The sequence below is a fragment of the Pangasianodon hypophthalmus genome, chromosome 3, assembly GCF_027358585.1.
Source record: "Pangasianodon hypophthalmus isolate fPanHyp1 chromosome 3, fPanHyp1.pri, whole genome shotgun sequence".
Lineage (NCBI taxonomy): Eukaryota > Metazoa > Chordata > Actinopteri > Siluriformes > Pangasiidae > Pangasianodon > Pangasianodon hypophthalmus.
Genome location: NC_069712.1, coordinates 12,914,978 through 12,942,273, shown reverse-complemented (window position 1 = coordinate 12,942,273; position 27,296 = coordinate 12,914,978). Strand labels below are relative to the sequence as shown.

Genomic DNA, 27,296 nt, shown 5'->3' with positions numbered 1-27,296 from the left:
CACACACAACCACAGACCATGACAGTGCCCCCTTCTCAAAATCTCGGATAAGAAAGGGGTCCAGGATGAAAGATTGGGGCACCTAGGTCCACTCCTCCAGTCCGTTTCCCTCACAGTCCACCAAGTATTGCAGGCCCTGTCCTCTACAGTGCACATCCAGCAGCCTCCTGACGTAAGCAGGTTTTAAACCTCTCAATGACAAAGGGATCCAGATAGGGAAGAGAGAGTATTTAAGAACTAATCTTCAAAGGAATATCCTTAGAAGAGAGCCGAATTTTCTGACCTGGCTGGTAGTTGGGTATAGGAGTTCTATGGTGATCAGCAAGGTGGCGATTGTGGTCAGCTGAATGGAGCAGGGTGGAGCAGACCTCCGTCTGAACTTTGTGCACAGGGAGAACAGGTGTTTGGTGGCCTCCTTCCATTGGACTGGTGATTGAAAACCCTCTGTAACTCGGCGCTGAAGGAGGAAAAGGAGGACCACAGAGCTTGTTGCCTGTCCCAGATGGCTGTAGCCCAAGCCAAAGAATTTCCCCTTAGCAGCCCCATTAGATGGGAGACTTTGGCCTCGTCAGTGGCATACGTCAGTGGGTGCTGGCCAAACATGAGGGAACACTGAAGTAGGAAAGACTTACATTTTCCTAGGTCGCCTGCATAAGGTTCAGGTTCAGGAAAATGAGCTTCAGGCGATGGGGGACCAAAGGACAGGAAGCCACAGGTACAGGCTCACTGGGCTGGGGACTGGGGGACATCTGAGTGAGTTGGGAGGAGATACGGGTTAGGTGCTGGTGCAGGCTGATGAGCGTGATCTGGCTTGCCATGGTGTGACTGTCCTCGGTGAGGTCTCAGAGCTGTTGGTCACGCTGGCCGAGGACAACACCTTGGCTCAACAGAGCTGAGTGCAGGGGATCTGGTTCTACTGGGTCCATGTTGGCCAGATCATTCTGTTATAGCAGACGAGAGTTTTGGGCCCAGAAGCAGAACAAAGAGTCAAGGACAGAAAGATAAATGGGTTTTATTGAAGGACAATGAGGGTAGAGATGTGTGGGGAAGACTCAACCTTAGGTCAGCGGTGTGAGAGTCAGACGCTCTGTCTGTGAGCCACAGGGGATGCGAAGCAGGACTGGGCGAAGCGGAGCTCAGAAGGTGTGAAATTTATTTTTCAATTGCTATGTCATTATTTCAATTTAGTATCTCATTATTTTGACTTAGTATCTTGTTATTTTTGATTTACTATCTCATTATTTCAACTTAATAATAAATGCAACATAATCCACCAACAAGACCAATTTACTGAATATGCTTTCATAATTCTTATTATTTATGCTGTTTATATGTTACTTTAGTGCAATTCAGTTGAGACAAATATATTTAATGATTCATAATTCACTTAATTATCATGATATTCCATAATAGCAATTTGGCATATTTATACAATAAAAGAATAATTGCTAAGATTTTTTCTAATTATAAGTTTTGATTATTTAATTAATCCATAACAGTATCACAGTAGTCATAGTTACCAGCATTGCCTATAATATCCTATTAATGTGGTACTTTTCTGTAAGAAAACGGTTAGGTTGAGTATCACAGGACATTAAATGAACTTAAAATAATTGTATTTACAAGCAAAATGTGCATTAATCCAGATTAAATCTATACAATGTAGTAACAGATCATTTTGGACTAAACTGTACATTGTGTAATAGTGTTTTTCTCCGCTGTTCCTGTGAGTGCAGTGTTATTTTAGCTAGAAGGAATGCATGCATACTTTATTACTAAATATATTTGCATTTTTCCATGTTTTTAATGGGTTTGTGTACAAAAAAAGAAATAATAAAAAATACTGCTATAATAGTTATAATAGTAATAATAGTTATTATAATAATAATTATAACAACAATAATAATAATTTTCCAGTAGAATGTATATGTGTATTTTGATGGATTTGTACCATCCAACAAGTAATCTGATTGGCCTACTTTCTCTTGCCAAACTCTGACTGGATTTCTCTATATAGGTTTCCTGAGATATTGCCTGTACAGTCAATGTGAGTTAATTTATACATTTTTAGAAATATTTGTGAAAGAGAGATGTCAAAGAGAAGGGGATGTGTGCTGCTGATATAAAACCATAGAATTGAAGGAGGATGACCATAAGTAGCATGCATACAAGAATTGGTCCTTTTGATCCGCAGCCATCTAGAGGCCTTCTCTGCTCCCTCTGCGGTGGTTCTGATCGCCTTCCTCTTTCGCACGTAATGCCCAGGAGGCTGTCAGCCTTACACAAGGACTAAGCTGCAAAGCCTCTCTAGCCCAACTCTATAGGCTCGCACTGTCCACCCCTGACTGCAGAAATCAGCACTCTTCTGCCATGTCTGCATACTTGGCTTCCATCCATTAGCCTCATCCATCCTCTCCTCTCATGGCACTATAAGCTCCAGCATGACTACCTGCTTTGATATTTCTGAAACCAGCACTATATCTGGCCTCATGGTGTTCTCTTTGATGTTTTCAAGGAATTGGAGCTGCTTCTCCAGGTCCACAGTCATGTGCCAGTCATGTGCTTTTCCAAAGAGCCCTACTGCTGCCTTCGCCTGGGGCTGGGGCTTCTTTCCTGCTCTGACAAAGGCAACTACCTGCCTTTCTGGTTGGAGGCACTTGCACTGCAGATGGTGTCAGCAACTGCCTTCAGCACCTGGTCATGCCTCCAACAGTAGTGACATTCACCCAGTGCTTGGGGCAGCAGCTGAGTGTGTGCTTCAGTATTCATCAAAGGACGTGCTGGTGATTCAACTTTTTCTCAGCTGAAGAGGTTGGATGGACTTCATAGGATGTCATAGATGGGCTGGATTAGAAGTTGAAACAGAAAGACTCAGCATGCAACAACTCAGACCAGGAGATCTAGTGGCTGTTCTCATCTTGTCCATGCACCATGTTAACACATACCCACTATCTGGCTTCCACGTAGCTCCTCAACCCCGCTCTCACCTCCTCTTGGACCAGTTGTCCTTGCCCTGGGCTCGGTTGTACCAGGTTGTTTTAAAGCTCTACCTGGTCCACTGTGTCCTGTGCCTTCCATTTCCTCCCAGGTAGAACTTCGATGCCAGTCTGAGAGACTTTTGGGTCAGTTAACTCCCTGTACTGCAGCACCTATCTTGCACGAGTGACAATGAACTCCTCAGTTAGACTGCTCATGGGGAGCTTCAGTTTGTTGTTCCCTTACAGAATGATTCTACTCAGGCTTTGTGGCAGGCCCAGCCACCTGCAGATGTGATGACTGATCCTCTTCTCAAATCCCTCGACAGTTAATAAGGAGATGTCGTGGACCAGTAGTGGCCACAAAATCCTGGGAAGTATGCTGTGTTGATAAATCCAGCCCTTGAAATTTCTTGGTACCCCTGAACTGTCCACTGCCACCAACCACACCTCCAACTCCTGGTTTGTGGCCTTAATGGACACAGCATCATTCAGAGTGCTGTCAATGGTCTTCCTGAAGCTCTGGATAAGCTTCTCAGTGACTGATAATATCTTGGTGCCTCCCAGACAAAAGTGGAACTGGTCAGTCACCTACCCTCTCTTCAGCACCAAGGACCTGGATTTCTCTGGATTGAATCTAATCCGATTCCATGTGATGAGCCTCTCCAAGCCCCGGAGATTCCATCTGCTCCTGAGCACTGTAGTTGTTGTTAACATCAGGTCGTCCATAAAGGCTCTGATGGATGGCTGCTGAATTACAGACTTGGTCAAGGGCCTCTGCATTCCACCTCAGCTGACGTGACCAGCCTGTTCACGGCCAAGGCAAAGAGAATCACTGACATGGTACCAGTGAATATCCCTTTTTCCAGCCAGATCAAGCATCTGTGGGATGTGCTGAACAAACAAGACCAATCCAAGGAGGCCCCACATCGCAACTTACAGGACTTAAAGGATCTGCTGCTAAAGTCTTGGTGCCAGATACCACAGCACACCTTCAGAGGTCTTGTGGAGTCCATGCCTCCACAGGTCAGAGGAGCTGTTTTGGTGGCACAAGGGGGACCCACACAATATTAGGCAGGTGGTCTTAATGTTATGGTTGATTGGTGTATATAATATGTGTGTTATAAATACAGTGGGGTCCAAAAGTCTGAGACCACTAGTGACAACGCTTCTGTTTGGCATTCTTTTCAATTTAACATGAAGCATTTCAATACAAATGATATTATCAGCAACAGTTGACTCAAAAGTAGAATCTTAAAAATATTCAGAATTTCTTAGTATTTGGCATGTCCTCTTTTTTGTGTAAAACCTGATGATCATTGTTAGATCAAATTAATCAGTGTGTCATCTGAACATGTGCTTCAGTGGAAGTGATAAGACTTATGAAAAATCTGACCTTCTGTACAAAGTAGTTAACATGGTCTATTTATTTACAGTTTTATATAAAAAAAATCCCAGAGTTTCAATGTGACTCCACTGTGTGTGTGTGTGTATATATATATATATACATATATATATATATATATATATATATATATATATATATATATATATATATATATATATATATATATATATATACACACACACAGTGGAGTCACATTGAAACTCTGGGATTTATATATATATAATTTTTTTTGTGACTAACCAAAGAGACATGAACACACACTGAAATCAACTTACAGTCACTAAAAACTGGAGCATACTGTGAAAGTTTTTTTAGTCCTTTATTCAAGATCAGTAGCATGAGCTTTAACCTACCTGTGTGTTTGGGTATGATACATTTATCAATTAGATCTACCGCACAGACAGGAATGTTCTGTAACTGTCTGGTAATATGCATGTCAGTAAGAACAGATATGTGCATGCATATGTATATGTTCTGAAAAGAGATGAAACGTTTATAGCATGAAGATGTGTGGAACAATGTTACAAGGATCCAAGTGTGCAAAACAGTGATCCTTTGTAGTGTGTGTGTAGCACGTGCAGTATGTTATGTGATGTGTAGTAATTAATTGTTTATGCAATTATAAATGCACAAAGCATAGGCTATTTAGCCTGCAATGCAACCACAATCCCAATTGTTTTCCTCAAGACTTGAGGAAAAATATATTTGTGTATTGAATGTTTACTAATGTACAGTAAACAGATGTCAGATAGAGTGAAAATCATTTTCTTCAAGACCCATGTTCTTTCATGAGGAACACTGGTAAAATTAATCTTCTACAGATTTACATTGTTGCCTACTTTCATTCAGATTAAATGTGATTCTAATGTTTGTGTTTTCTTTTTTTTTTTCCAGTTAGCTGGTCTAACACTAACTGTGCAAATGGATGTGGATCCTTATGCATCCTATTGACCCAAGCAAATGTTAAAGCATCTTATGTATATTCCGCCTTACGCCCAGTGTTCCAGGGATAGGCTCCAGATCCACCATGACTCTGACAAGGATAAAGTGGTTACTGAAAATGAATGAATAAAAATGCCAAATGGGGCACGTGAAGTGCAGCTTGACTGACCCACCATCTGTGTGTAAAGCTAACTGTACTCTGCTTGCAACCAATCACTGATCACAGTTATTCCCCATGACCAGTCACTGATTACCACCCTCTCCCAACGACCTATCACTGATCACAACTCTCTGTCCCACCCTCACACTTATGTGTTCTTCGTTTTAAACTTTCTTCTTTAATTTATAGTAATAAAAGTTTCCCTACTATTCATCTTTTATGAATACTCATTGTCACATCTTTTTGTCTGCATTCTTGATAAAAAGTATAGTATTGTGTACATGCATTTAGTTTAGTTTGTGGTGCCATGACCAAAGATGACTTGTTTCTGTAAGAAATAAATTCTAATCTACTATTATCTATTATTTTACTCAAATTTGAAATTTGATGTATAAATCAATATGCAGATTAATCCATGATGCCATATAGCAACTTTCTGAGTGTGCTGTAGCTACTTTACTTAGAAAAAGGTTGGCAATACCAATCATAATGACATTGTTGACCTTTTATCAGCATCATTACTGCACAGAACAATGATATTTGACCTGTACATTATCTGTATGTTATTTTAACCATCTTTGAATAAGCATTTGAAACTGTTAGAAAGGGTTTCAAACCCACACATATACATATATATATATATATATATACACACAGTTGAGGTCAAAAGTTTACATATCCCTTTCAGAATCTGCAAAATGTTTATTATTTTACCAAAATAAGAGGGATCATACAAAATGCATGTTATTGTTTATTTAGTGCTGACCCGAATAAGATATTTCACATTAAAGATGTTTACATATAGTCCACAAGAGAAAATAATAGTTGAATTTATAAAAATGACCCTGTTCAAAAGTTTACATCCCCTTGATTCTTATGATGATTTTGAGATCCATCTTTTCACACTGAGGACAACTGAGGGACTCATAGGCAACTAATACAGAAGGTTCAAACGCTCACAGATGCTCCAGAAGGAAAAAACATGCATTAAGAGCCGAGGGGGTGAAAACTTTTGAACAGAATGGGATTTTTCTTATTTTGCCTAAATATCGTATTTTTTCATTTAGTACTGCCCTTCAGAGGCTACAGAAGATAGTTAAATGTTTCCCAGAAGACAAAATAAGTTAAATTTACCCTGATCTTCAAATTCAAAAAGTTTTAAGGGACATGTTGAAAGGGATATGTAAACTTTTGACCTCAACTGTAATAAATGATATATTATATATATAATTACTTTACTGTGCCCTCTTGAACTAGACAAAAGTTCATATGTAGACCCAACAAACTTAATGTTATGTTAAAGAGAGAATACCTCACTGTTGGTACCAAGATCTAAAGTTTCTGTAAGAAGACATTTATTTGAGGTCAGGGTGAAAATTAATTGACAAACATGACAATATAGCTAAACCAGAAGAAATACCAAAACATAAAACAACTCCACATTTTCTTGCAAAGGTACCTTTTATTGCGTACATTAGAGGACATCAGTACCTGCAAGACACGCACCACACTTCATTATGGGAACAGAAGCATCAATTAAAAGGGTTTACAAAAAGAAGATGAAAAATAATATTTTTAGGGCATTTCCTTTCATAGAAAGGACTTTAATAACTGCAGACAGACAAATTAAAAAAGGTTTGGAATAAAGATGGACATTATTGGTAGGCCTGTTTCAGTCCAATGATGTTTGCCTGTAAAATCACTACTGAGTTTGAGATGTTTTTGTTCCATTTCATTTATATGTCATTAACTTGTGAACTGCAGTTCTAATAACTAAATAATATGACAATATATATTATCAAAACATTTACAATATTGATTGCTGTGTCAACAACTATTAGTTGTCAGAAATACAAAGAGGGAGACATGTATAATTACTCTTTAGTAATGTGAAGTATTAATGCGATTACAAGTCTGAGGGAAATCACCATGGTGCAATATGATGGAAAAGACTGCAGATGGACCTGAATAGCTACCCACATGCATGAGAGAATTTAAAAGTGCTGGTGATGACCCAAAAAAAAGAGAAACTGTGAAAGAAATCTAGGTTATTTTTTTCTGAGCACACAGGTGGGAGCACAATGCAGCTTTAATTATGACATTATCATTTGATATCTCACATGATTCACCTGTAGTATATAAAAATCTTCATTAGTTATTGATATGTTATTGATTATAGGTTACTGAATAATTCCTTATTAAGAATAAACACATACACACAAGCACACTGGTTAAAGTGGGAGAACGGGTATTTCTAATACTGACCTCCAGTAATACTGACAATGTGGCAAACAAAAACGTAAAAAAAGACATGGCTCCCACCTTTATGTCAACAACAGTTTAACAAAAATACTTATAAAATAAAAAGTTCCAGTTTGCAAAAATAATTAAAGTAACATCACCAAAACTTAGCAAAAAAGACAAACATAAAGCATATGGTCTTATGGTAAATATAGATTGGCAGGAAAGGTCTGGTTGGTGGGTTTCTACATGGGCTGCAATGTCTTGGAAAACCCCAGTTTGGCTTTTTTAATGATCCTTCCCACTCTAACACCACTGCAGCTAGAACTCCAGCTCTGGCCATTTTTCTATCCCCATATTTTTCCACTTTACAGCTTTGCCTGACAGCTGATCAAGTATAAACACCAAAATATGGTAATTGTCAAAACAACCTTTGTGTGCCATGTTTGTTTTTCGAGGACTTCACCAGTCCATTATTCTATGGGTATGACATCAATATTCTGCCATCTCAGGCTTAAAACACAAGAAACCTGTGGTTTGGTTATTCTGGAGAGGATTAAAGAAGACAAAATTATGATTGCATCTGTGCAACTCACCACAACTTGGTTTGGTTGAACATTAGAGCAGAAACTGCTCAAGTGTTACTGAAAGCTGTGTGACCAGACAGTAACCGTCTCTGCTTGTTTCCTTGGTATAGGGGTAAAATGTACTTGGTGCACAGATGAAAGACTTGGGAGACTCCCAGTAATAGGGTCTCAAACTTGCATAGTGTAACAAAGGCACAGGCGGTTCAATTAGAGCAGCCAGCACCACAATGCACACATTACACACACATCACCCACACATCATACAAACAACCAGTCAACAGTTTGGACACACCTGCTCATAGGAGAGTTTTCTTCATATGTTCTATTTTGCAATAAAAATGACGTTACCATTAACAAATAACACATATGGAATTATGCAGTGGCCAAGAAACAAAATATTTATAATTCTTAACTGTATTCCTGATCATGTTTTGCACACACTTGGCATCTTCTCAACCAGCTTCATTGTGTATAAGCCTCACCCAGGAGGCGTTTCTTAAAGTTCCCAGATAAGCCAAGCACTTGTTGGTTGCTTCTGCAATGTTCTTAATGAAAACTACTTGTTTGGGGAAGCAATTTACTCCAAACAAAAAATACTTATTAAAAATATATTCTGATTCAGAAATAGATTTATGCAAGGGCATTAACATCACTATTTACATTTGTCTTAGAAACCAGGTTCAACCATAAGCATTAATCAAAATATCTTTAAGACAATGAAAAATATACATCTAGTGTGTCCAAACTTTGCCTGGTAATGTAAAATACACACTAGTACCATTCCTGTCCATTAAGTATTATGATATGGCTTGTATGTTCGGTTGCTTATTGAACACTGAGGACTGCTCATCTTTGGTTAATAGCTCATATAGTATTCAAACACACACTCACACACACACACACACACACACACACACACACGTGGAGAAGTTCACGTTTTGCTAAAGCAGCTGAGACAGACTGCAGTTTCCCTTTCTCTTCCGAAATTCAGCAGCCTCATTACATTATGATCCTTACACACTCTCTCTCATACACACACACACATGCGCGAGCGAGTGTGCGCACACAAATAAATGTCCTCAGTCATGTCTTTAATCTTTTTTCTTTGTTCTGATCATCCTCCCCCCTTCACACCACAAACTCGGGCACCTCCTCTGCGGTCAGGTCCAGGGAGAAGTACTTGTTGGTTCTTTTGATGGGAAAAGGGTGTTGGTCATCACAGATACCAGCCCGCTGTTCTGCAACTCCCTGGTAACCGTTGCTAAGCTCCTCCACACAACCAAATGTGTAACTGTGGGCAGAGTCCTGACAGGGCTCCACCCACTCCAGGGAGTTCCTCTGGTATAGACGGACATCATCTAGTGATTGGCTATGCCGGTCTGTGGAGTTCTGAGACTTTCTGCCAGACACCATCTGAATAGCAAATACACAACAAAAGCACAACAAATAAGAATCTAGTTAAAAAGAATAAAGTGTGCTATATTTCAAGATGCTAAAAGTGTGTCAGAGTGTAAATGTGAGTGTGACCTGAGGGAGCGATTCAATGCTTTGGCCTTTCATCTTCACCACGGTCTCAGATGAACTCGATGTTGATGAGCTTACTTCCTTCACAACTAAGCCTGGGTGTACATCAACACCACCAACATTATTAAGTACAAGTCAATTGTTTATTTCTAAACAATTCTGTTTAGAAATAAAGACTATAATACACTGTACTTTACTTGAATAATGAATTTGGTTACTTTTACCATCTTTAACCTGGTTAAGATCACAATAACAGCCAAACAGCTGCAGGGGCACCTTAGTTTGACTCTTATGTTTTTATATTTCCAAGACTAGTGTGATGTGTTTTTAATAATCACAATTTCAAGATGCAACTTAACCCAAAGTATAATTACAATGTGTTTTAAGACATTCAGCCTGGGTGGACAGTCTGCTGCATGTTAGTGCCAGGTGTCAGTTTTCTCTGCCACCACAACATGAAAATTCACACAAGCATCACTTAAATTAAAAGCTAATGTTTCAGATCTTAACACAATTTTAATTTTTGAAATCAGGCTTGTGCATGTGTTTATTGGTACCTGAGTAGCCATTGCTTTGTGCAGACGTTAGCATGTCCTCGGTGATGTGAATGCAGAGGTCTTGACTGAGCTCCAATGCTAAATCAGTTAGTTCTTCATAGTCTTTAGGGTCATCGACCAACATCTCAATCTCTGCAGAAACACAAATGGTAAACATATATACAAACTACATCGACCATGCAGATTACACAGCTGTGGCTTTAAATATTCAGTGGTGCTCCACATATATATCCACTTGGCTGCCAGATGGCAGACAGTCATCTTTCTTCTTTACACACCACTATTCAAGGAACTAATTGATTTTTTTTTAAATAGGAAGATGGACAAACGAATAGGATAATAAATAGCTAGGAAAACTGAGTCTGTGGGTGTGTGATTCATACCATCATCATCCAGGCCTCGCTCCTTGCCACTGCTCTCAATGCCGGAGGTGTGTGTGCTGGCGTGGCTGGTGTTGGAGGAGGAGTGTGAGCGGAGTGGCCGGTGCGGTGTGTGTGCTGGAGTTCGGAAGCTGTCGGTTTCAATGCCTGATGTGTGTGAGCTGCTGTGGCTGGTGGTGGAGTGACGCGAGAAACGTTTTTGGCGTGAAACACTGCCCATGCTGCTGCCACTAGCACGAGATCGCTGCTCCAGCTGCTCCATGTCCAACTCCAGCGCATCACTTATATATGACTCCCGATACTGCTTTTTCTCTACAAAACATGCACATAAACATATCCTAATTTTCAGGATCATGAAATTTGATAGACTTGCTATGGATAATATGAGTCATTTAGTTGTAGTTAGTAGTAGTTTAGTTATATTAAAGTGTAGTGACATACATAATGATATATACAGTACTGTGCTAAAGTCTTAGGGACATGCAAAGAAATGCTGGAGAGCAAAGATGCCTTCAAAAATAATGAAATTAAATGTTTCTACATTAAAAAAAAATACTATAAAGAGCAGTAAACAGTAATAAATGAAAAGTCAATATTTGGTGTGAAAAAATACTAGTCTCACGTACAATTTGTGCAGTTTTATAAGGAAATTAGCTGTAAGTTTTACTGAGCATCTTGCAGAACCAGCCACAGCTCTTCTGGAGACTTTGACTATCGCACTTGCTTCTTATTTTTGCAGCAAAACCCAGCAGCCTTCATTATGTTTTTTTGTCTGAAAAGTGTCTTTTATGTAATATGCTGCTTTCTTTACTGACATACAAACATTTTTCTGTAACATTTAATTTTGTGCTGGAAAACTAATGTTTGGAAATCTAAAAAGTTTTTGTACTGAATCAATAATGCAGATGTCATAAAATATAAATCTATAACAAATTTGTACTAAAAAAAATAGGGTGCCTAAGACTTTTGCACAGTACTGTATATAATCTAGAAATGAGTCACAAGTTTTAATGCTTCCCTTAACTTTTGAGGCAAAAAAAAAAAAAAAAAAGGCAATGTTGGACTAAATAGACTTTTATATGGAATAAAAGATAGAGACCACCACTCTAAAAGCTAATTAAAAGCGCTTAACTTAGTGCTTTAACTAAACAGTTCACTTTGGTTAAATTTGATTTGTCCTTGTACCATAAATCACTGTTCACTTTGATCTGAGAACTATATACTGTAACTCTATTCTGTAGTGCAACACTGACATTTAGTGGTGTGAGGGTTGTAACTTATCTAAACTAAGCTTAGCCCTAAGTTAGAAACAGCACAAACATGGTAGTTTTGTTTTTGTGCTAGTATGTTAGAAAAACCTGCATGCAGAAGCAACATGATTGTTAGCCTAGTTAAAGCCAAGAAAACCAGCCATTACCAATATGAAAATTAGATTCAGTAAATTCAGTAAAGACTACAAACATACCACAGATAGTCTAAAGACACACACAATAAATTGGTTAAACGGTATAATGTACTAGATGTTATATATGTAAAAATCTGAATCCATTCAAAATAATTTGACTGTAAACAAAAATTCAGAAGACATTCATGTTTTATGTTCTGTATTGTTTTTATTTATATTATAAATAAATGCTTTATGCTTTGTAGTGTATTTTATTTATCATAAATTTTTTTCCTACAACAGTATTGTTTTAGGTGTAATATCACAGTACATAATGTGGTATGGTGTTGTAAAATCATTAACACATATACAAACACAGAAATACCTTCGTTCTCCTCCAGGCGTCGGACTTGCTTAAGCACAGGCTGAAGGTTCATGTATAGGCGGTGGCTGTTGCTAAGCAACTGTAGGAGATGGCGGGAACGCAGCGGACAGCCAGTATAGTAGGTTAGCTTTCTGGCAGAGGGCAAGCCATCGGGCAGGATCTCAAACCTCTTCCCCTGAGAGAAAGAGAGTGAGAGAGAAAAAAAGCACATCAATAGAATTTTATACAATGATATAATGCAGGATTAATGTCAAACCCCATTTTCTGTATGTTATTTTGCATAACTATGTATGAAGTAGACCATGTAGCAATGGTTGTGAAGCTTATGTGTGTTTTAATGTTAAATAAATAAATAAAATAAAGCTTAATTATTTGTTAAATACCATATCAAATTAAGAGACTTTGTGGATTGTTCTGCTGTTATTATAGTACTGACCACAAATACAAGTTTGCCCACGTTGGTCCAGGGAAAATCATATAGAAGCTGCCGAACAGTGCCCACATTCTGAAGAACAACAAAATGATCAGGCTGTCAGCAAATTAATACATTTTCTCAACTTTGAAACAATGCAGTTTATTCCACAAACATCTTTTTAATAAAGTAAAAATGCAATTAACAAAATGTGAACAGTTGCTATTTGCATGTAAATTAGGCTGCCTAAATATCTGTTATTGACAGAAATGTAAAGCCTTCATTTACAACGAGCACTGCTTGGTGCTGCCTGCTTGGCTTTAATGCAACAAGAAGGGCTAGTAATAAAAATTAATTTAAAAAGATTCTGCGTTTTATATCCATCACATTTCAGGGGTCAAAGAGACAGTAAACAAAACACACACACACACCTGAAAGACCTGGATGCCACGCAGTGTAAGCCCCAGAGTTAAAGATGCCTCCACTTCTTTTTTATCCTGAAAAAGAATTTTTCAGCAAGTTATTGACTTTTTAGGATTTTATCCCATTTTCTCCCAATTCTGATCATTTGCCAATTCCCACCTCCTGGCTAGCGCTCCCCATCAAACGACTACAACCAGTGAGGGCGAATGCTAGCACATGCTTCCTCCTAGACACATGAAGGCAGCCATTGCATCTTTCTAAACTGCTCAGAGAAAGGCACTAACTTCTATATTCCATAAACATGAGCTCATAGACACCCACGATTGGTTAGTGTCGCTCTGACTGACAGGGGAGAGAAAAACACCATCCGAGAGGGCAGGGAAAGAAATGCTCTTGCAGACTCCAGGCCCCAGATAGCTGTGTCAGGATTCAAACTCTGGCTCTCTCAACGATATAGCCAGTGCTTTTCTGTTGAACCATTTGGAGACCCTTCAAACTTTTTTTTAAACCTTGTACTCACCTACAAACATGTACATGCACACATTAACACTTTTGCCCTGACCTTATAGAGGCGGTAGTAGTGGACAGTGACGTCATCCAGGAGTGCTGCTTGCTTGATGTATTTCAACTGAGCCTCTGATGCTGTGAGAGCAAATTGTTCCTTATGCATGTTGGGAATATGCCGCAGAATGTAGTCTCTCCCCCTCTTAGTGATCACCTGGAGAGAAGGAGAGAGAGATAGACAGATGGATAGATAGACAGAGAGAGAGAGAGAGAGAGAGAGAGAGCGAGAGAGAGAGAGGTCCTCTCAATTAGTTCACATCATGCAGCGCTAGGCAGTCCTATCATTAGGGTAAAGGAAGGCTTCAGTGCTCACCCAGGAAGGAAAGTAGGACTCAGGCTGGAAGTAGGAGCTAAAGTGTTTGTTCCGTTTGTAGTTTCCCAGGTCGGCCTGAAGAGCAAATGCAGCGAGCAAGAAATAGGCCTCTTCCCGCTGGACACATTGGGACTGCAGCACTTGCTTCCTCAAATGCCAGTAATAATAATACCTTGCCATGCGATCACTGAGCAATATAGAATTTAAATGCTAGTGTAAGATGTGTGCATTGTTGAAGACAAATAAAACAACATATTTATAAACAAATTACTAATAGGTAAAAATATGTAAAAATATACCTGATTAGTCTGCCATTCTCCACATAGTACTGAGCTCTGAAGTGCACAATCATCGGAGGCCCAAATTGATCGATTCCCTAAGTTAAACATACATTGACATGAATCAGCTTTTACTCAATATTTAGAATTAAAGGTACTTTCCAAAGTGCCCTAAAGTGATTTCGCTTATTTAAGCACCAGTTAATGTGAATCCATATGCCTTTTACTAAAGTGATACCTGAATATAGCCTTAGGGCACATGCGAGTGTTATGCAAGTGTGCTCTGCGTATTACCTTGCTGGCTTCTCGTTTCCACTCCTTCGGGCAGTATTTGGACAGCTTCTGTCCCAGTTCCATATAGATGTGCTCATTATCTGAAAAAAGAGGACATCATATGTTAAATAAATTTTAAACTTACCCACATACACACAGACTTGTACAAATAAAATACTCAAATACACACAGAGAAGTGCCTGAACATGTGAAAGTCTTACTCTGAACAACGCTTAGGCCGAATAAGTGACAGTCCTTCAGTCGGAGCAGATCACACACCTGCTCCAACAATTCCTGACACAAAGTCTTCACCTGATGGAGAGAGGAAAACCATCCATTAATCAGTGCAGGAAAACATCTTAGGGTATAAGCAGCACATGTTAATAAGTGATGACCCATATGGAAGCTACAAGTTTTGTATCAGGGCTGTCCAGACATTGTTTAACAAAGATTTTGACAAACGGTTGAAAACATGAAACAGTGACATAGGAAAGCCCAGTGCTGATTTTACATAATGAGCTGGTTACAGTTGAATCATAATATCCAAAATGTTTTGCAAAACCATATTTCCCATTAATATGTAATCTGACAGATTAACTGGAAATGTAATTAACTTAATGGTTATTGAGGTTTTTAATCAACCAACAATCCAGCAATAGGGGAAGCACCAATCCAATACTGAGTATTTGGTATCTGAGATTATATATTCCGGATTAACTAATGTATTCGATGAACAACGGACACAGGTTGTCTTAAAGTGTCATCACCATCACACCCATGACTTGTCCTATAACTTAGCAACAGATGTTAACAGTGATGATGTTCAGCTAATAAAGCTGGCAGCATACATCAAACAAAAAACACTATGAAGCAAAAACAAAAAAAAAAGACACAGTGCTTTGAGTTTGTATGCTGAGGTGTGTGCGAATTCCTAAACCCGTCTTTTGTGCTGAGACCTGCCCTGTCTGCAGTACATCCAAATAACATACACCTCCATTGCCACTGCTGCAATCTCCGTTTGATGCCATGATACTGGTTCAGCTCACAGCTGTTTCAACAAGGGAGTACAGCTTTTGGGAGTACTGTGCTTTCTGAGGTGATACTATTTTGTTTAGTTATTTTGTCATTTAAAGTACAAGGTTGCTTTAAGAGGTGGTAAGTATCAGGCAGTACTCAGAGCTTTGATATTCTCGTAATGAAAAAGGGCTATATACATCCCTTTTGGTTCCTCTACCATGATATCATTTATCATTTTATAAATTATTACGTTTCAGTAAAGTCATATGAACTATCCACTCATTTTAGTTATAGATCAACATTGACTCTTGTTCAGTTCAGATTCCTCTGCAAATTGCAGCCTGCCCAAGTATAATCATAATGGCTAGAAATGGGGAAAACTGGAATATTCCAGCAGAAAAACATCAGGAAGTGGCAAATCACTGTATGAGTGAGTGCTTTGGAATTGTGGTTAACTTACACTGACAATGACGTTGAGTGTTTCATCGTTTGGGAGAAACACACACACACAACGGCGATCCTGCATGGTCTTGTTGTTGTGGAACGTCAATTTGCTCATGTTTGTCTGGCTTCCTCCTGGAAACTCTGCCCCTTTGTGGAGCTCCGCCCCCAAGAGCGCCCTCACGCTTATACTCTCACTGTACTGGGTCTGGTAAATTCACACATACACAGACAGACAGTCTCTCTCTCTCTCTCTCTCTCTCACACACACACACACACACACACACACTCAATTGCTTCACGACACGTCCACTCCCTAGAGAAAGAGAGAAAGAAAGAGAGACAGAGAGATTAAACAAATAAAGTGACTTCCATTTTTTTTTTAAAAAAATGCAGCCCAAATTACTGTTGTTACAAACATCACAGACACACACTTTTTGTCCCACTGCTCTGATCTCATCAGCAAAGAATGTTTTGCTAGGAGAATCTGAACATCTGCCTTCCCAGACACCAACCTCACTGACATACACAGTAAGAGACAGTTTCATATTTATATACACATCAAAAAAAGATATTCTGCAAGTTCTATGTTATTTAATTGATTGCAGATGACTTTCTTGGAAAAGACATCACACTGCATGAAAGAAAAATTGTGAAAGAGAGACTGAGAAAAAGAGGGGCCGCAGTTCTGAAATGGACTGAGCCTGAGCCACTTCCTACTATTCAGCCATTCTGACAACGTGGCAAAACACATACATAGATGGTCCTTTTACTTCTTCCCATTTAGCTTCAATAGGAAAATTACACACACATATTCTCACAAGTTCACGACATCTGCGTGACATCATAGCTAGGATGTATTACTTGAAAAACTAAGTAGGTGTGAATAATACGTAATCAAATTAGATGCTTCGGGTAAGCTGGAATATTGGGAAAGCTATGACTGATAGTTAACAGTAACAGCTCCTATTTTTCAGTTAACAGTAAAAAAATAGGAAAATAAAAGATGGAAGAAATGACTGAGATGAGTGTCATTGTGGGGAAGGCTGCGTGAGAGAAAGCGAGGAAGAGAGTGAATGAGAGAGAGAACTGCTGCAGTCAGGAGAATTCCAACCCCACATCTGCTTCTCATTCCAACAATGTGTGCCTTTGATTCTGAACACACAACATGCATATACAAATACATGCTGTAGCTTCATGTGACTGTGCTAGCTTACATCAACTTATGAAATAATAATTAACTATGTTTTATCTGGGCAGTATTGCTCAGACAGCATGTACAGATAGTACCAGTGGTTCATTTCTCTCTGTTCACTGAATGCAATACATGTTCACACTTTTAAGGCTGCCGACAAACTAAGCCAACTGCCACCTGTAGTTTTTGCAGTGTGTCTTGCATTGTTAGCGATCGTCAGCCATGTTGTTTATGTCTGCTACAGGCCCTCTCCTTCCTTAATGGTTTTAGCACAGGTTGACACAAAAAGCACCAATCACTGCACAATTTCTTTGTTCACAAATATAGTACATCATCTGGGTCTTCTTAGTTCACCACATTTGTTCATACACTCAGCAAATTAGTACAAATTGTAAGATGCAGCTATGATAAAGCAGTTATTGAAAATGTTTGTATGAACAGCGTTATCTTGTTCAGGGTCACTGTGGTTCCAGTGCCTACCCTGGTGACATGAAGCACGAATACACCCTGGATGAGACACTGGTCCATCACAGAGCACCATGCACTCTCACATTTACAGACTCATCCACCTACTGGCATATTTTCAGGAGGTGGAAGCAAACTAGTAACACAGACTCACATGGACACAAGGAGACCATTCAGATCTCCACATGGACAGTAACCCAAGTTCAGAATCAAAATGGGGACCCTGGAGCTGTAAGGTGGCAATGCTATATGCTGCGCCACCATGCTGGCAACTTTATTGACAGAGAACAATTTGATTGCATTGTATTTCATTGTATGAACACAAGAACAACAAGTTGTCATTGAATACTAAAGACCAACAAATAGCCAAGTTCGCGTTCGCCATATACGAAAAAATTAACAAGTTAATTGTCATATAATACATAGAATAATATAATGAATGCTTAATGAAATACTTACTACTGTCAAAAAAAAAACAAAACTCAGCAGCCACAGTTGTACAAGGACATATACACAATGCAAATTGGCTAAACCAGAACAAACTAATGTATGTTGCCAGACAGATCAGTGAAGCTTCTGTTGTTTCCCACAAGCACTCTGACCACTGACCATCTCTGTTACTCCAAAATAAGCAGCTTAATAAATCACAGATATTCCGGGCGTGTTCTAGCAATGGGAAATGCAGCTTTTTTCAATGAGTCAGAGAACACAAAAAGAGCCAGCTCTTTCAACTCCCAAACATTGCCAGGTTTTTTTTTTTTTAAACCAGCCAAATCTGTTGATCTTTGTCTGTTGCCTAAATTGTGCAGTTAAATTTTCTTCTACTATCTGACTTACACAATAGCATTCATGTAGCATTGTGCAATGTTAAAAGAAATATAAAAACAGCCATGTATTTGCATTAACATATACAGTAAGCATTCCATCATTAATAATATTGCTCCTGTTGTGTCTGCACAATTTGAAGAAGATACCCGTACCTTCGTCCTGATAACTGTCAACCTCGCCAATGCCCTACATGTTATAACAAGTAGTGGGGCAGGCAGACACTCAGTCTGAGATGAGAGTCAAACACAGGTTTTTAAAACTGTCACTAGAACTGACACTGAATCATGATGCTATGCCAGTAACACAGATGTAGATAAGTTTCACTGGATGCTTTTCAATCATGGTTCCATTTTATCTGATTAACGGCAATGAAGATTCATGAATAGAGAATACTGAGGGATCTATTTTTTACTCATTTCCAACAAAAACTCTTTAGAAGTGTGAGTCAGATCCCACTGTTCACCTAAAACTATTGGTTAAAAGAGTCGACCTGTTTGTCTGATCTGAACATACACCTAATGTAGGTAAATCTCCCAAATGTATGATATTTTACTGAGTAAACAGACAAAGCACTTTTCCAAAACACTGTCACACTTCCGCTCGGTAACTTCACTAGGCTACATGTTCTCGTGGCTCAACATTTTTACCAAAAGAGAAGCTTTGGCAGCATCTAATTCGGAATGGAGACATGCAATGCTGCATTCAGTTTGTCCAAAATGAGGAACCCTACTAGAAACCTGTCCTGATGCTAGGTAGCCTTCTAGCAAAGGGCTAGAAACAATGGGTTAAAGCATCCATGATAGCAGTTGTGTTATTACATTATCAGATCATGCCTACCACATATAGGCTTCAGATTTTTTCCACTGCACATTCAAAAATGGGTACCAAAATCAAAATTGGACCATACAATTTGTTGCAGAAAAAGGATCCACTACTTTGTGCAGTGGAAAGAGGCTCTTAGAGCCAAGCAGCTGACACACAACTTGGTTATGTAAGCAATCTACAGACCTGTGGTTCACTATGTTTCCTTCCACCTCCTACTGGCCTCATTCATCTCGTCTTTTCCTCTGTTGCTCTATGGCCCAAGTGATTCCATCACTGACTCACATTTCTGGGCTGTGTGCTATGCTTTATGCCCTTTCCACAAACATTGCTGCTGGTACCAAAGTGATGGTTTTGGGAACCACCGACCTTTAAGAATTGTTCCAGGCTTCCACCAGTTTGACGGCCTAATCATTACATAATCAGAACTAAGGGTTTTGTACCACTCAGCATAAAAGTAAAAATAATTGTAAAGAATATTACAAGTGTTACTTTTGGCTTTGAGAGCATATTTTTGTGTCCACAAGTGTGAATTCAAATTCAAATTCTTCATCTATACCACCATAAAGACATTGTTTAATAATTATGCACAAGATTATGGGTAGCCACATGCGTTTATTGTTTTTATTTATTTTGAACATGTAGCTGGATAAAGAAAGCTTTGTAAGCATTAGGAATGTAGCCCCTGGTTTGTTGCTATTTCCAGTAAAGTGATTTTCTTCCTCAGACCTGAGATGGACTGGGAACAGAAAGCAGCATGGGAATTTGCTTTAGACTGAGCTTCTATATGTGTCCTAAATAATATAAATGAATGTGCACCAAATGCATCAAGTGTTCAGACAGGGTGACAGAAATCCAGCAAACAACATGCTAAAGATAAAGTATTCAGAACATTTTTGTGTACTTGTGTAATAGCTTCTTTAATAAAACATATACTTGGCTGATTGGTAAAGAAATGTTCTTTCGATAAATTATTTTATATTTAATGCAGAGTTCAAAATTAGATTTCATCAGGGGGCACTAGTGCTCCCATTACTAACACCAGAACTAACAAAAGTGTGGCATCAATATAGAGTATGCATGTGCTGTAGGCAATATGAGGGCCACAGAGTGACCACATGGAGGTGAAGGTTTATTTAAAATTTAAAAAAAAAGCTTGTCTAGCTAATTAGAAACTTGGATATTTATTTATAGAAACTTGTAGTATGAAAGGACCATCTCACCAAAACAATGATTAGAGACAAAAAATGGAAATTGTAGGATCTGTTGACCTTTTTAAGCTGTTTATGTTAAAAAAAAAAAAAAAAAAAAAAAAACCTGCTTTCTCAATGCTGCTCTCCCCGATTTGGAACTGAAAAGTGAAATTTTAAAAAAAATAATATTTTGCAGAATCTGCTAATAAAGCTTTTCTTCTTTTCTCACAAATTTTCTGCATCACCTTTCCACATTATCTCAATCAAAATAAATGAAACCAAGCAAAAACTGGCTGGCCTATATGGAGGAAACTGGAGAGGCCCACTGGGAAAATTCTTGAACTTCCTGATGGCCAGCCACCCCTGCAGGCTATTGATTCCAGATTGTGATTTTTCTCCCCAAAAATAATATTTAACGGTTTCCAATGAAAATATTGAAACCCCCACCTTGCTCTCATCTTTAAAGCTGTAGTGTTAAGCTGCCTTGCGAATGAAATGACCTCACTCCCTAGTTCCATCACTGGTTCCTCAGTTTTGGATCAACAGCTTTTGAACCAATGTTGCGAGCCAAGTATCAACACTTCTGCAGTGGAAAAGTGAGCGATTTGACACCAGAAGAGATACTATATCTGTATAAAGAACTATCAAGGAATGCACCAATCTGACACCGATCAGTATTTGGTCTGAGATTTGCAGACACATGAATCTTACACTAAACATTTTCTTAAAACTTGCTGCTATATATATATATATATATATATATATATATATATATATATAATATATATATATAAGTTGAACTTGCTTGGTGACTTGGGGCTTGGTGACTGTAAGGAAGTCAGTATAAGACTAGGTTTAACCAATACTCAGAACTAGCTGTATTCTTTTCATCTGGTTCCTGGAGTTCTTCATGTTACTGAGGTTTTACCTTTTATTAATATTTATTCTGCTACTGACGTGGCTGTATTTCTCAGATTTATGTCCCACTCACAGTATATTCTCTGTTTACCGCTGGCTTAGCTTCCCACTACACTGCAACTATACGATCTTTCAATCTTTCCATCTCTGATGTGCATGGTGTGGGAGCCTCTTTCGTATCTCACTCCTGTTACAAAATTAGGCTATAAATGTGGACAGGCATCCCATCAAGGGTGTATTCCCACCTCATGCCCAGTGATCAGAGGATAGGCTTTGGATCCACCATGACCCTGACCAGGATGAAACAATTACTGAACATGAATGAATTAATAAAATAAAACATGCATTAACTAATCATTTAGCTTCCACTGGTTTCCTATAATGCACTGTATGTATAATGTACAAAGCTATTATATTTGTCCCTGTCCTTGTATCCAATGTCACATCAGTGGACAAACGTTCACATCTCTATTCCTTGCTGGCTTTTTCGTGACTACACACTGACAAATACTTGTGAGGTTTATGTCTCAGCTCTGACAGGAGCCATGAAATCTCAAGCGGAAACTTCTGACTGACTCATATTGGCTGCGAGCAAAATGCAAATTCAGACAAACATATGATGTGAACAATCACCTTAAAATGGGTAGTTAGGCATTGTTCAGTGCATTACATAAAGACCGCATAGGTTGTGTCAACATGGATTCAATAAAACATAATTTAGCGCTGATGACTTTATTTTAAACTCTTGCCTAAAAATCCACAAATGAACACAACATTTACTCACTGCAGGTCTGTATATACCCACAATACTGAATATGCATTCAGCAATGTGAATTTTGTCATCGTAGTTAACTTTCTGCTTATTTACTTAAGAATATTACCTCTTCAGTTAGAAGCTAGATTAAAATGTGTTACAGAAAACAAACCACAGTGAACACACAGGGAAACCAGTGCCACAGACGAGACTGCCTATTTGGGACATTTTAGTCACAGCTCTCTCTGCTCTTCTGCTAACAATAAAGCAGCCAAGTATGAACATGTGACTTAATACCAAGACATCTGGCAACCATGTGGCGTAGATAGCAAAGAGAGAGAGGGTGAGAGAAAAAGAGGGAGGAGGAAAAAAATGGAAATAACGTGCAAGTTGAATCAACACGTCCCAACATGCTTCGATAAAACGAGCAAGCCATAAATGACACCCTGTGGTTCCCCTCCCAAGCAGCCGAGGAGTTTTTCCCCCTCACCAAAATCCACAAATGTACACACACTGTTTTGGCCATTCACACTACAGCACTTAGGTTATCAACAATAAAAAGATACAACCGTAAATACCCTGTGATTAAAAAGAAACAAGACAGACCAGCTTCAAGCTGCACTTCTTTTTTTCCTGGTAAATTACACCCTGATACGGCTATTAGCCTTAAAAGTGCTACCAAAATGCATAAACAGGATACACAAATGTATTTAAAAAAACAAATTATTTAATAGTGGATTTGAGGAAAATTTCATAATTTGTATAAAAACAGACTTTAATACCCAAACTGTTACTCATTACTATGAGTAACAGTGTGGCTGAGTCAGGATACCCGCAATATTCTAAGAAAAGCATTGTTTCTATTGTGGCATAGTTTATCGTTACATCAATTACACATCATAATATGGCCCATCCCAAGTTACTGTTAAACAGTAGATATACCTGTAATTGTACTAAACCCTTGCCAGTACACTAGACTTCTGTCATGAAGTGTGGAACTGCAGGTAAAAAATAAATATATTAATAAATACACCAAGAAAGTGCTGGAGAAATAAGCAGTGGTTGTGCTTGTATTGTATATCTTTGCACTATTTTCCTCATGGTTTTAATTTAGTTAAATAAGCTTTAGTCAACTCGGAAGATATAGAGTTGTTTCTCCAGTCATGCAGCAGGATAACAGGATAGCAGTAACAGCCATGCCTTCCTTTTTTTGTTAAGCGATCATAAGACTTCCTGTTTGGCTTTCAGTTCAGACATGCAATTCAATTCAGATATTGCAATTAGCAATAACAAATGTGGCAACTTAGGCACCAGTCTTAAGTCCACCAACCAAAACGACTCTCTTAACCAATCACACAGTGAGAATTAATTTGTTACAGTCAATGTCTAATGTAAGACTTAATTCAACCCAGGTGACTCTGCATGACTAGAAAACAGAGGTGAGTTATGGCAGGAATAGCATTAAACTGCGCTCATGAGAGGGCACTAAAGATGCTTATTTCTTCTTCTCAAAATTGATTATTTGATGAAGGAATCCTGCCATAACTTAAATGTATTGTTTTAAACAGCATCATTTAGCCATTCATATACACTGATTATTTTATGGATGCTGAGAAACAATATCAGTGACCACAGTGAGATTTAACTTCATAATCCAACTTACAAAGATGAAAGGTGTTTTGTGTGCTTACTAATGAGGCTGCTTAGTTAAAGCCCAAAGTGCAATAATAGTGCTATATAATATGTTCATATTTATTGCCACTCATTTAAACAGTATGAAAATATAAATCCTGTTACACTGTTTAACAACGATAAATCCCATTCTAAAGGTGAAAATAATTCATCTTATTATACATACACTAACAACCATTAGGACCCCTAAAAGGATTATGTATGATAAAACTTTGAAAAATACTTGGATCTACATAGTGAACTCCAACATCTAGAAAATCATAGTGAATCACACCCCAATGCCACATTCTGAAACACCAGTCACAAAACACTTTTGTTACGCTCCATTTGAGCTAAACACAGCCTGTGTTGGTTTAAATCCCCCATCACCCCATACAAGCCACCTGATTGGTCCAAATCTGTATGTGTTTTCTTTTAAACACTGGTGGGCTTAAGATGCCTTGTCAGATGAGACATAATGACCAAACATATAATACACATGATGCGTCCATGTGCACACATACCTACTCACACATACATACACACAAGGCTTTTTCAAACACAAAAGAAGGCCTGTGCAACAAAGAAAAACATCCTGTGGCTGAAAAAATGGAACAGAGAAAAAAAAAAGGAAAACAGGAGGAGGGACAGGGAATGACCCGCTTCCTGCATAGTTTCTTACACAGGTGGATATCATAGCATGCACACACACACACACACACACACACACACACACACACACACACACACACACACAGAGGCAGTCTAGCATTACTGAAACTTTCACACAGTATAACAGATATGGTATTCCAGCTTCACTTCACTTGAACGTGGTGGCAAAGTATGATACCACGTCCACTTGAGAACACAAACATACACAGGATATACTATACCTATAGCCATGTACTGAATTGAAGCCATACTAACAACTTCAATTCACTTGCAAACTAACATACATACAATCAACCTTTTTTTCCCTCTCAAAACCATGTCAGAGGGCACTACACTCACACAGCAATGTAATATCAAGGTTAAATCACTGAGCAAAGGTTCATGCTATTTCTCCCATGACAGACATAACACTGCTTCTTTAGTCTACACAGTTAATCTAAAATTACACACTACTTCTCCAATGTTTCCTAAAAAGACAACACACTCAAAGACTCCCTGAAACAGACAGATCCTCCACATGCTATAGCTAAGATCTCAGTGGTCTCAGGCTACTTAAGGCACAACAAATGCATGTCCAATCCCAATCAGCACTAACCCCATCAGGCTGTGATGACCAACAAGATAAAATCATTACTACATTATGCAATCAAATTGCAAACTTAAATTCAGGATATCTCCAGTTAATGTTGAGAATAACATTTTCAATCCAGCAAAGCCAATCAAGTGTTCAACAGGACAGTCCCAGCTTTGAAGGGAAAAAAAATCAGGAAATCGAGGATGTTGACACGATGAGGATGTGACTGTTTAATTCTAATAAACGTAATCATTAAACAGCTGCAAGGGCTGGTCCCAGGCAACCAAGAATCTGTTCAAAAAAAGCTTTTATGGCATTCTTAGAAACTCGCCCACATGTAAATGGTGATGTGTTTATAGTTAAAACCCTTAAAAAGATGACTAGGATGACTCACATGAGGGCCTACAGAGAGCAGTGTTGAGATTTGCTGTTTGTTAAGTGTTGGTGTTGGGATTTCAGGAGGAAGTGGTGAACATTCCTGAATCCTGAAGCCATTCGGCTGCACAGGACGAGACACAGGCAAGAGATTAGATCTAAAGCTGAATTATGAACCGTAAACACCCAGAATGAGATAAGGTGAAATGATGTTTTGTGCCAGTGTTGTAGTAGAACAGTCTTTTAAAATCTGATCATCAGAGAACAAATAAGAACTAAACCTCTTTGGCTGGGAGGCCCAGGAAATTGTGCTTTAACAGGAAATTAACATAATAATAACAACTACAATGTAAAGGTCAAAATCTGAACCGGTTACTATACCAAAATAAATAAATAAATTCAATCAATGACCCACACAGAGAGCGCGCGAGCTGGAGAATGTTCTGATTTTATCCAGGTAGGAATTAGCTGAGAGTTTGATAGCGGATGTGGAGAAGAGCCGCGCAGGTGTAGAGAGCCAATAGCACACGACGCGTCTCACGTTTCCAAGAGAAGACAGACTGGTTTTCTTAAACAGGCACAAACAATGCAACTTTCGAGTACACGGTGAAAACCAGTGTACTCGGTTTCACGAGAAACCCACAAGTCTGCCAGCTCTAAAGACCACATTTGTGTGGCGAAACATTTGCCTGGAAAGTGTCGGTTAACTGATCCAGTCCAAACCCACTCGCGGACTGGCGTCAAGGCAGAGTTGGCCTTGGGTTTGGTACTGCATCATGAATGATGCTCAGACTGACTCAACTAAACAGTTCATCGCTGCCAAACAAACAAACAAACAAACCTTTTCTCTTTTAATAAACGTGTACGCAGTGAAGTCTAAACATTGCCACGTTGAATGCTCAGATGCGGGGAAACAACTGTTCCAGCGTCGCTCAGGCTGTTCCCCCCCTCCCCCCATTACACATACTGCAACAGCACAGTGTGGAAGCAGATAGTATAAAAGATATAAAGACATTCAGCAGTGTTAAAACTCACCCTTTTTTCTGTTACTACGCGCTAACCAATTCCGTAACAGTGATTTATCCGCTATAATCCAAAGCGAGCCCAAACACTCTGTCTCTTCTTCTTTACGCAGAATAGTAACACATCGGAGTGAGGAAGGGCACAGTGAGCTCTGGAGAGGTAACAAGTTACGATACATGTGGAGCTGCTGAGCGGAATGTGCCAACTCCGCTGGGAAGGGTGACAAAATACAGACGGAAATACCGGCACGGAATCTTAGACCATGTTTCGACTTGTGGTCTTCAAACAGCGGGACTGTTTTGTTTTTGCTTTCGTTAAGCATGTTAAAAGGTAACAACATCATGTGAGTACTCGTCAATCCTCCCCCAAATAGCGCAGTGTGGTAGAGTCCACGGCTGCTTGTCATTCCATTCGTCCCGAATGGAGCAGCGCAGCGCGGATTTTGGGGAGACATGGCGCCCTCCGTGCAGGAGCAGTGTAAGCTCGGAAAACTGCGAAAAAAGAGACGGATTGATCAGTTGATTTCGTTTGACCGTTTGTTT

The 27,296-nt window shown here is 39.0% G+C and overlaps 1 protein-coding gene and 1 pseudogene across 1 annotated transcript; both read right to left on the bottom strand.

Annotated features, from left to right (window-relative positions):
- Positions 1 to 82: 82 nt before the first annotated feature.
- LOC117596426 (uncharacterized) lies at positions 83 to 4,402 on the bottom strand (annotated as a pseudogene).
- A 2,416-nt stretch (positions 4,403 to 6,818) lies between these two features.
- Positions 6,819 to 27,008, bottom strand: frmd6 (FERM domain containing 6). Its single transcript, XM_026943052.3, has 14 exons — positions 26,767 to 27,008; positions 16,284 to 16,580; positions 15,028 to 15,118; positions 14,828 to 14,907; positions 14,555 to 14,631; positions 14,256 to 14,442; positions 13,941 to 14,096; positions 13,387 to 13,452; positions 12,980 to 13,048; positions 12,544 to 12,718; positions 10,778 to 11,086; positions 10,395 to 10,526; positions 9,841 to 9,932; positions 6,819 to 9,726 (listed from the first exon to the last, which is right to left on the bottom strand). The coding sequence occupies exons 2-14, from the start codon at positions 16,380 to 16,382 to the stop codon at positions 9,442 to 9,444; spliced, it is 1,818 nt and encodes a 605-aa protein (XP_026798853.1). The 5' UTR covers positions 16,383 to 16,580; positions 26,767 to 27,008; the 3' UTR covers positions 6,819 to 9,441.
- Between the last annotated feature and the right edge of the window lie 288 nt (positions 27,009 to 27,296).

Excerpts from the sequence above, each read along its gene's own strand:
- frmd6 (XM_026943052.3), bottom strand. The coding sequence starts at position 16,382 with ATGAGCAAATTGACGTTCCACAACAACAAGACCATGCAGGATCGCCGT. Across the intron at positions 11,087-12,543 it reads ACGCCTGGAGGAGAACGAAG|AGAAAAAGCAGTATCGGGAG; the intron begins GTATTTCTGTGT and ends CATGTTTTGTAG. Across the intron at positions 9,933-10,394 it reads ACAAAGCAATGGCTACTCAG|GCTTAGTTGTGAAGGAAGTA; the intron begins GTACCAATAAAC and ends ATGTACACCCAG.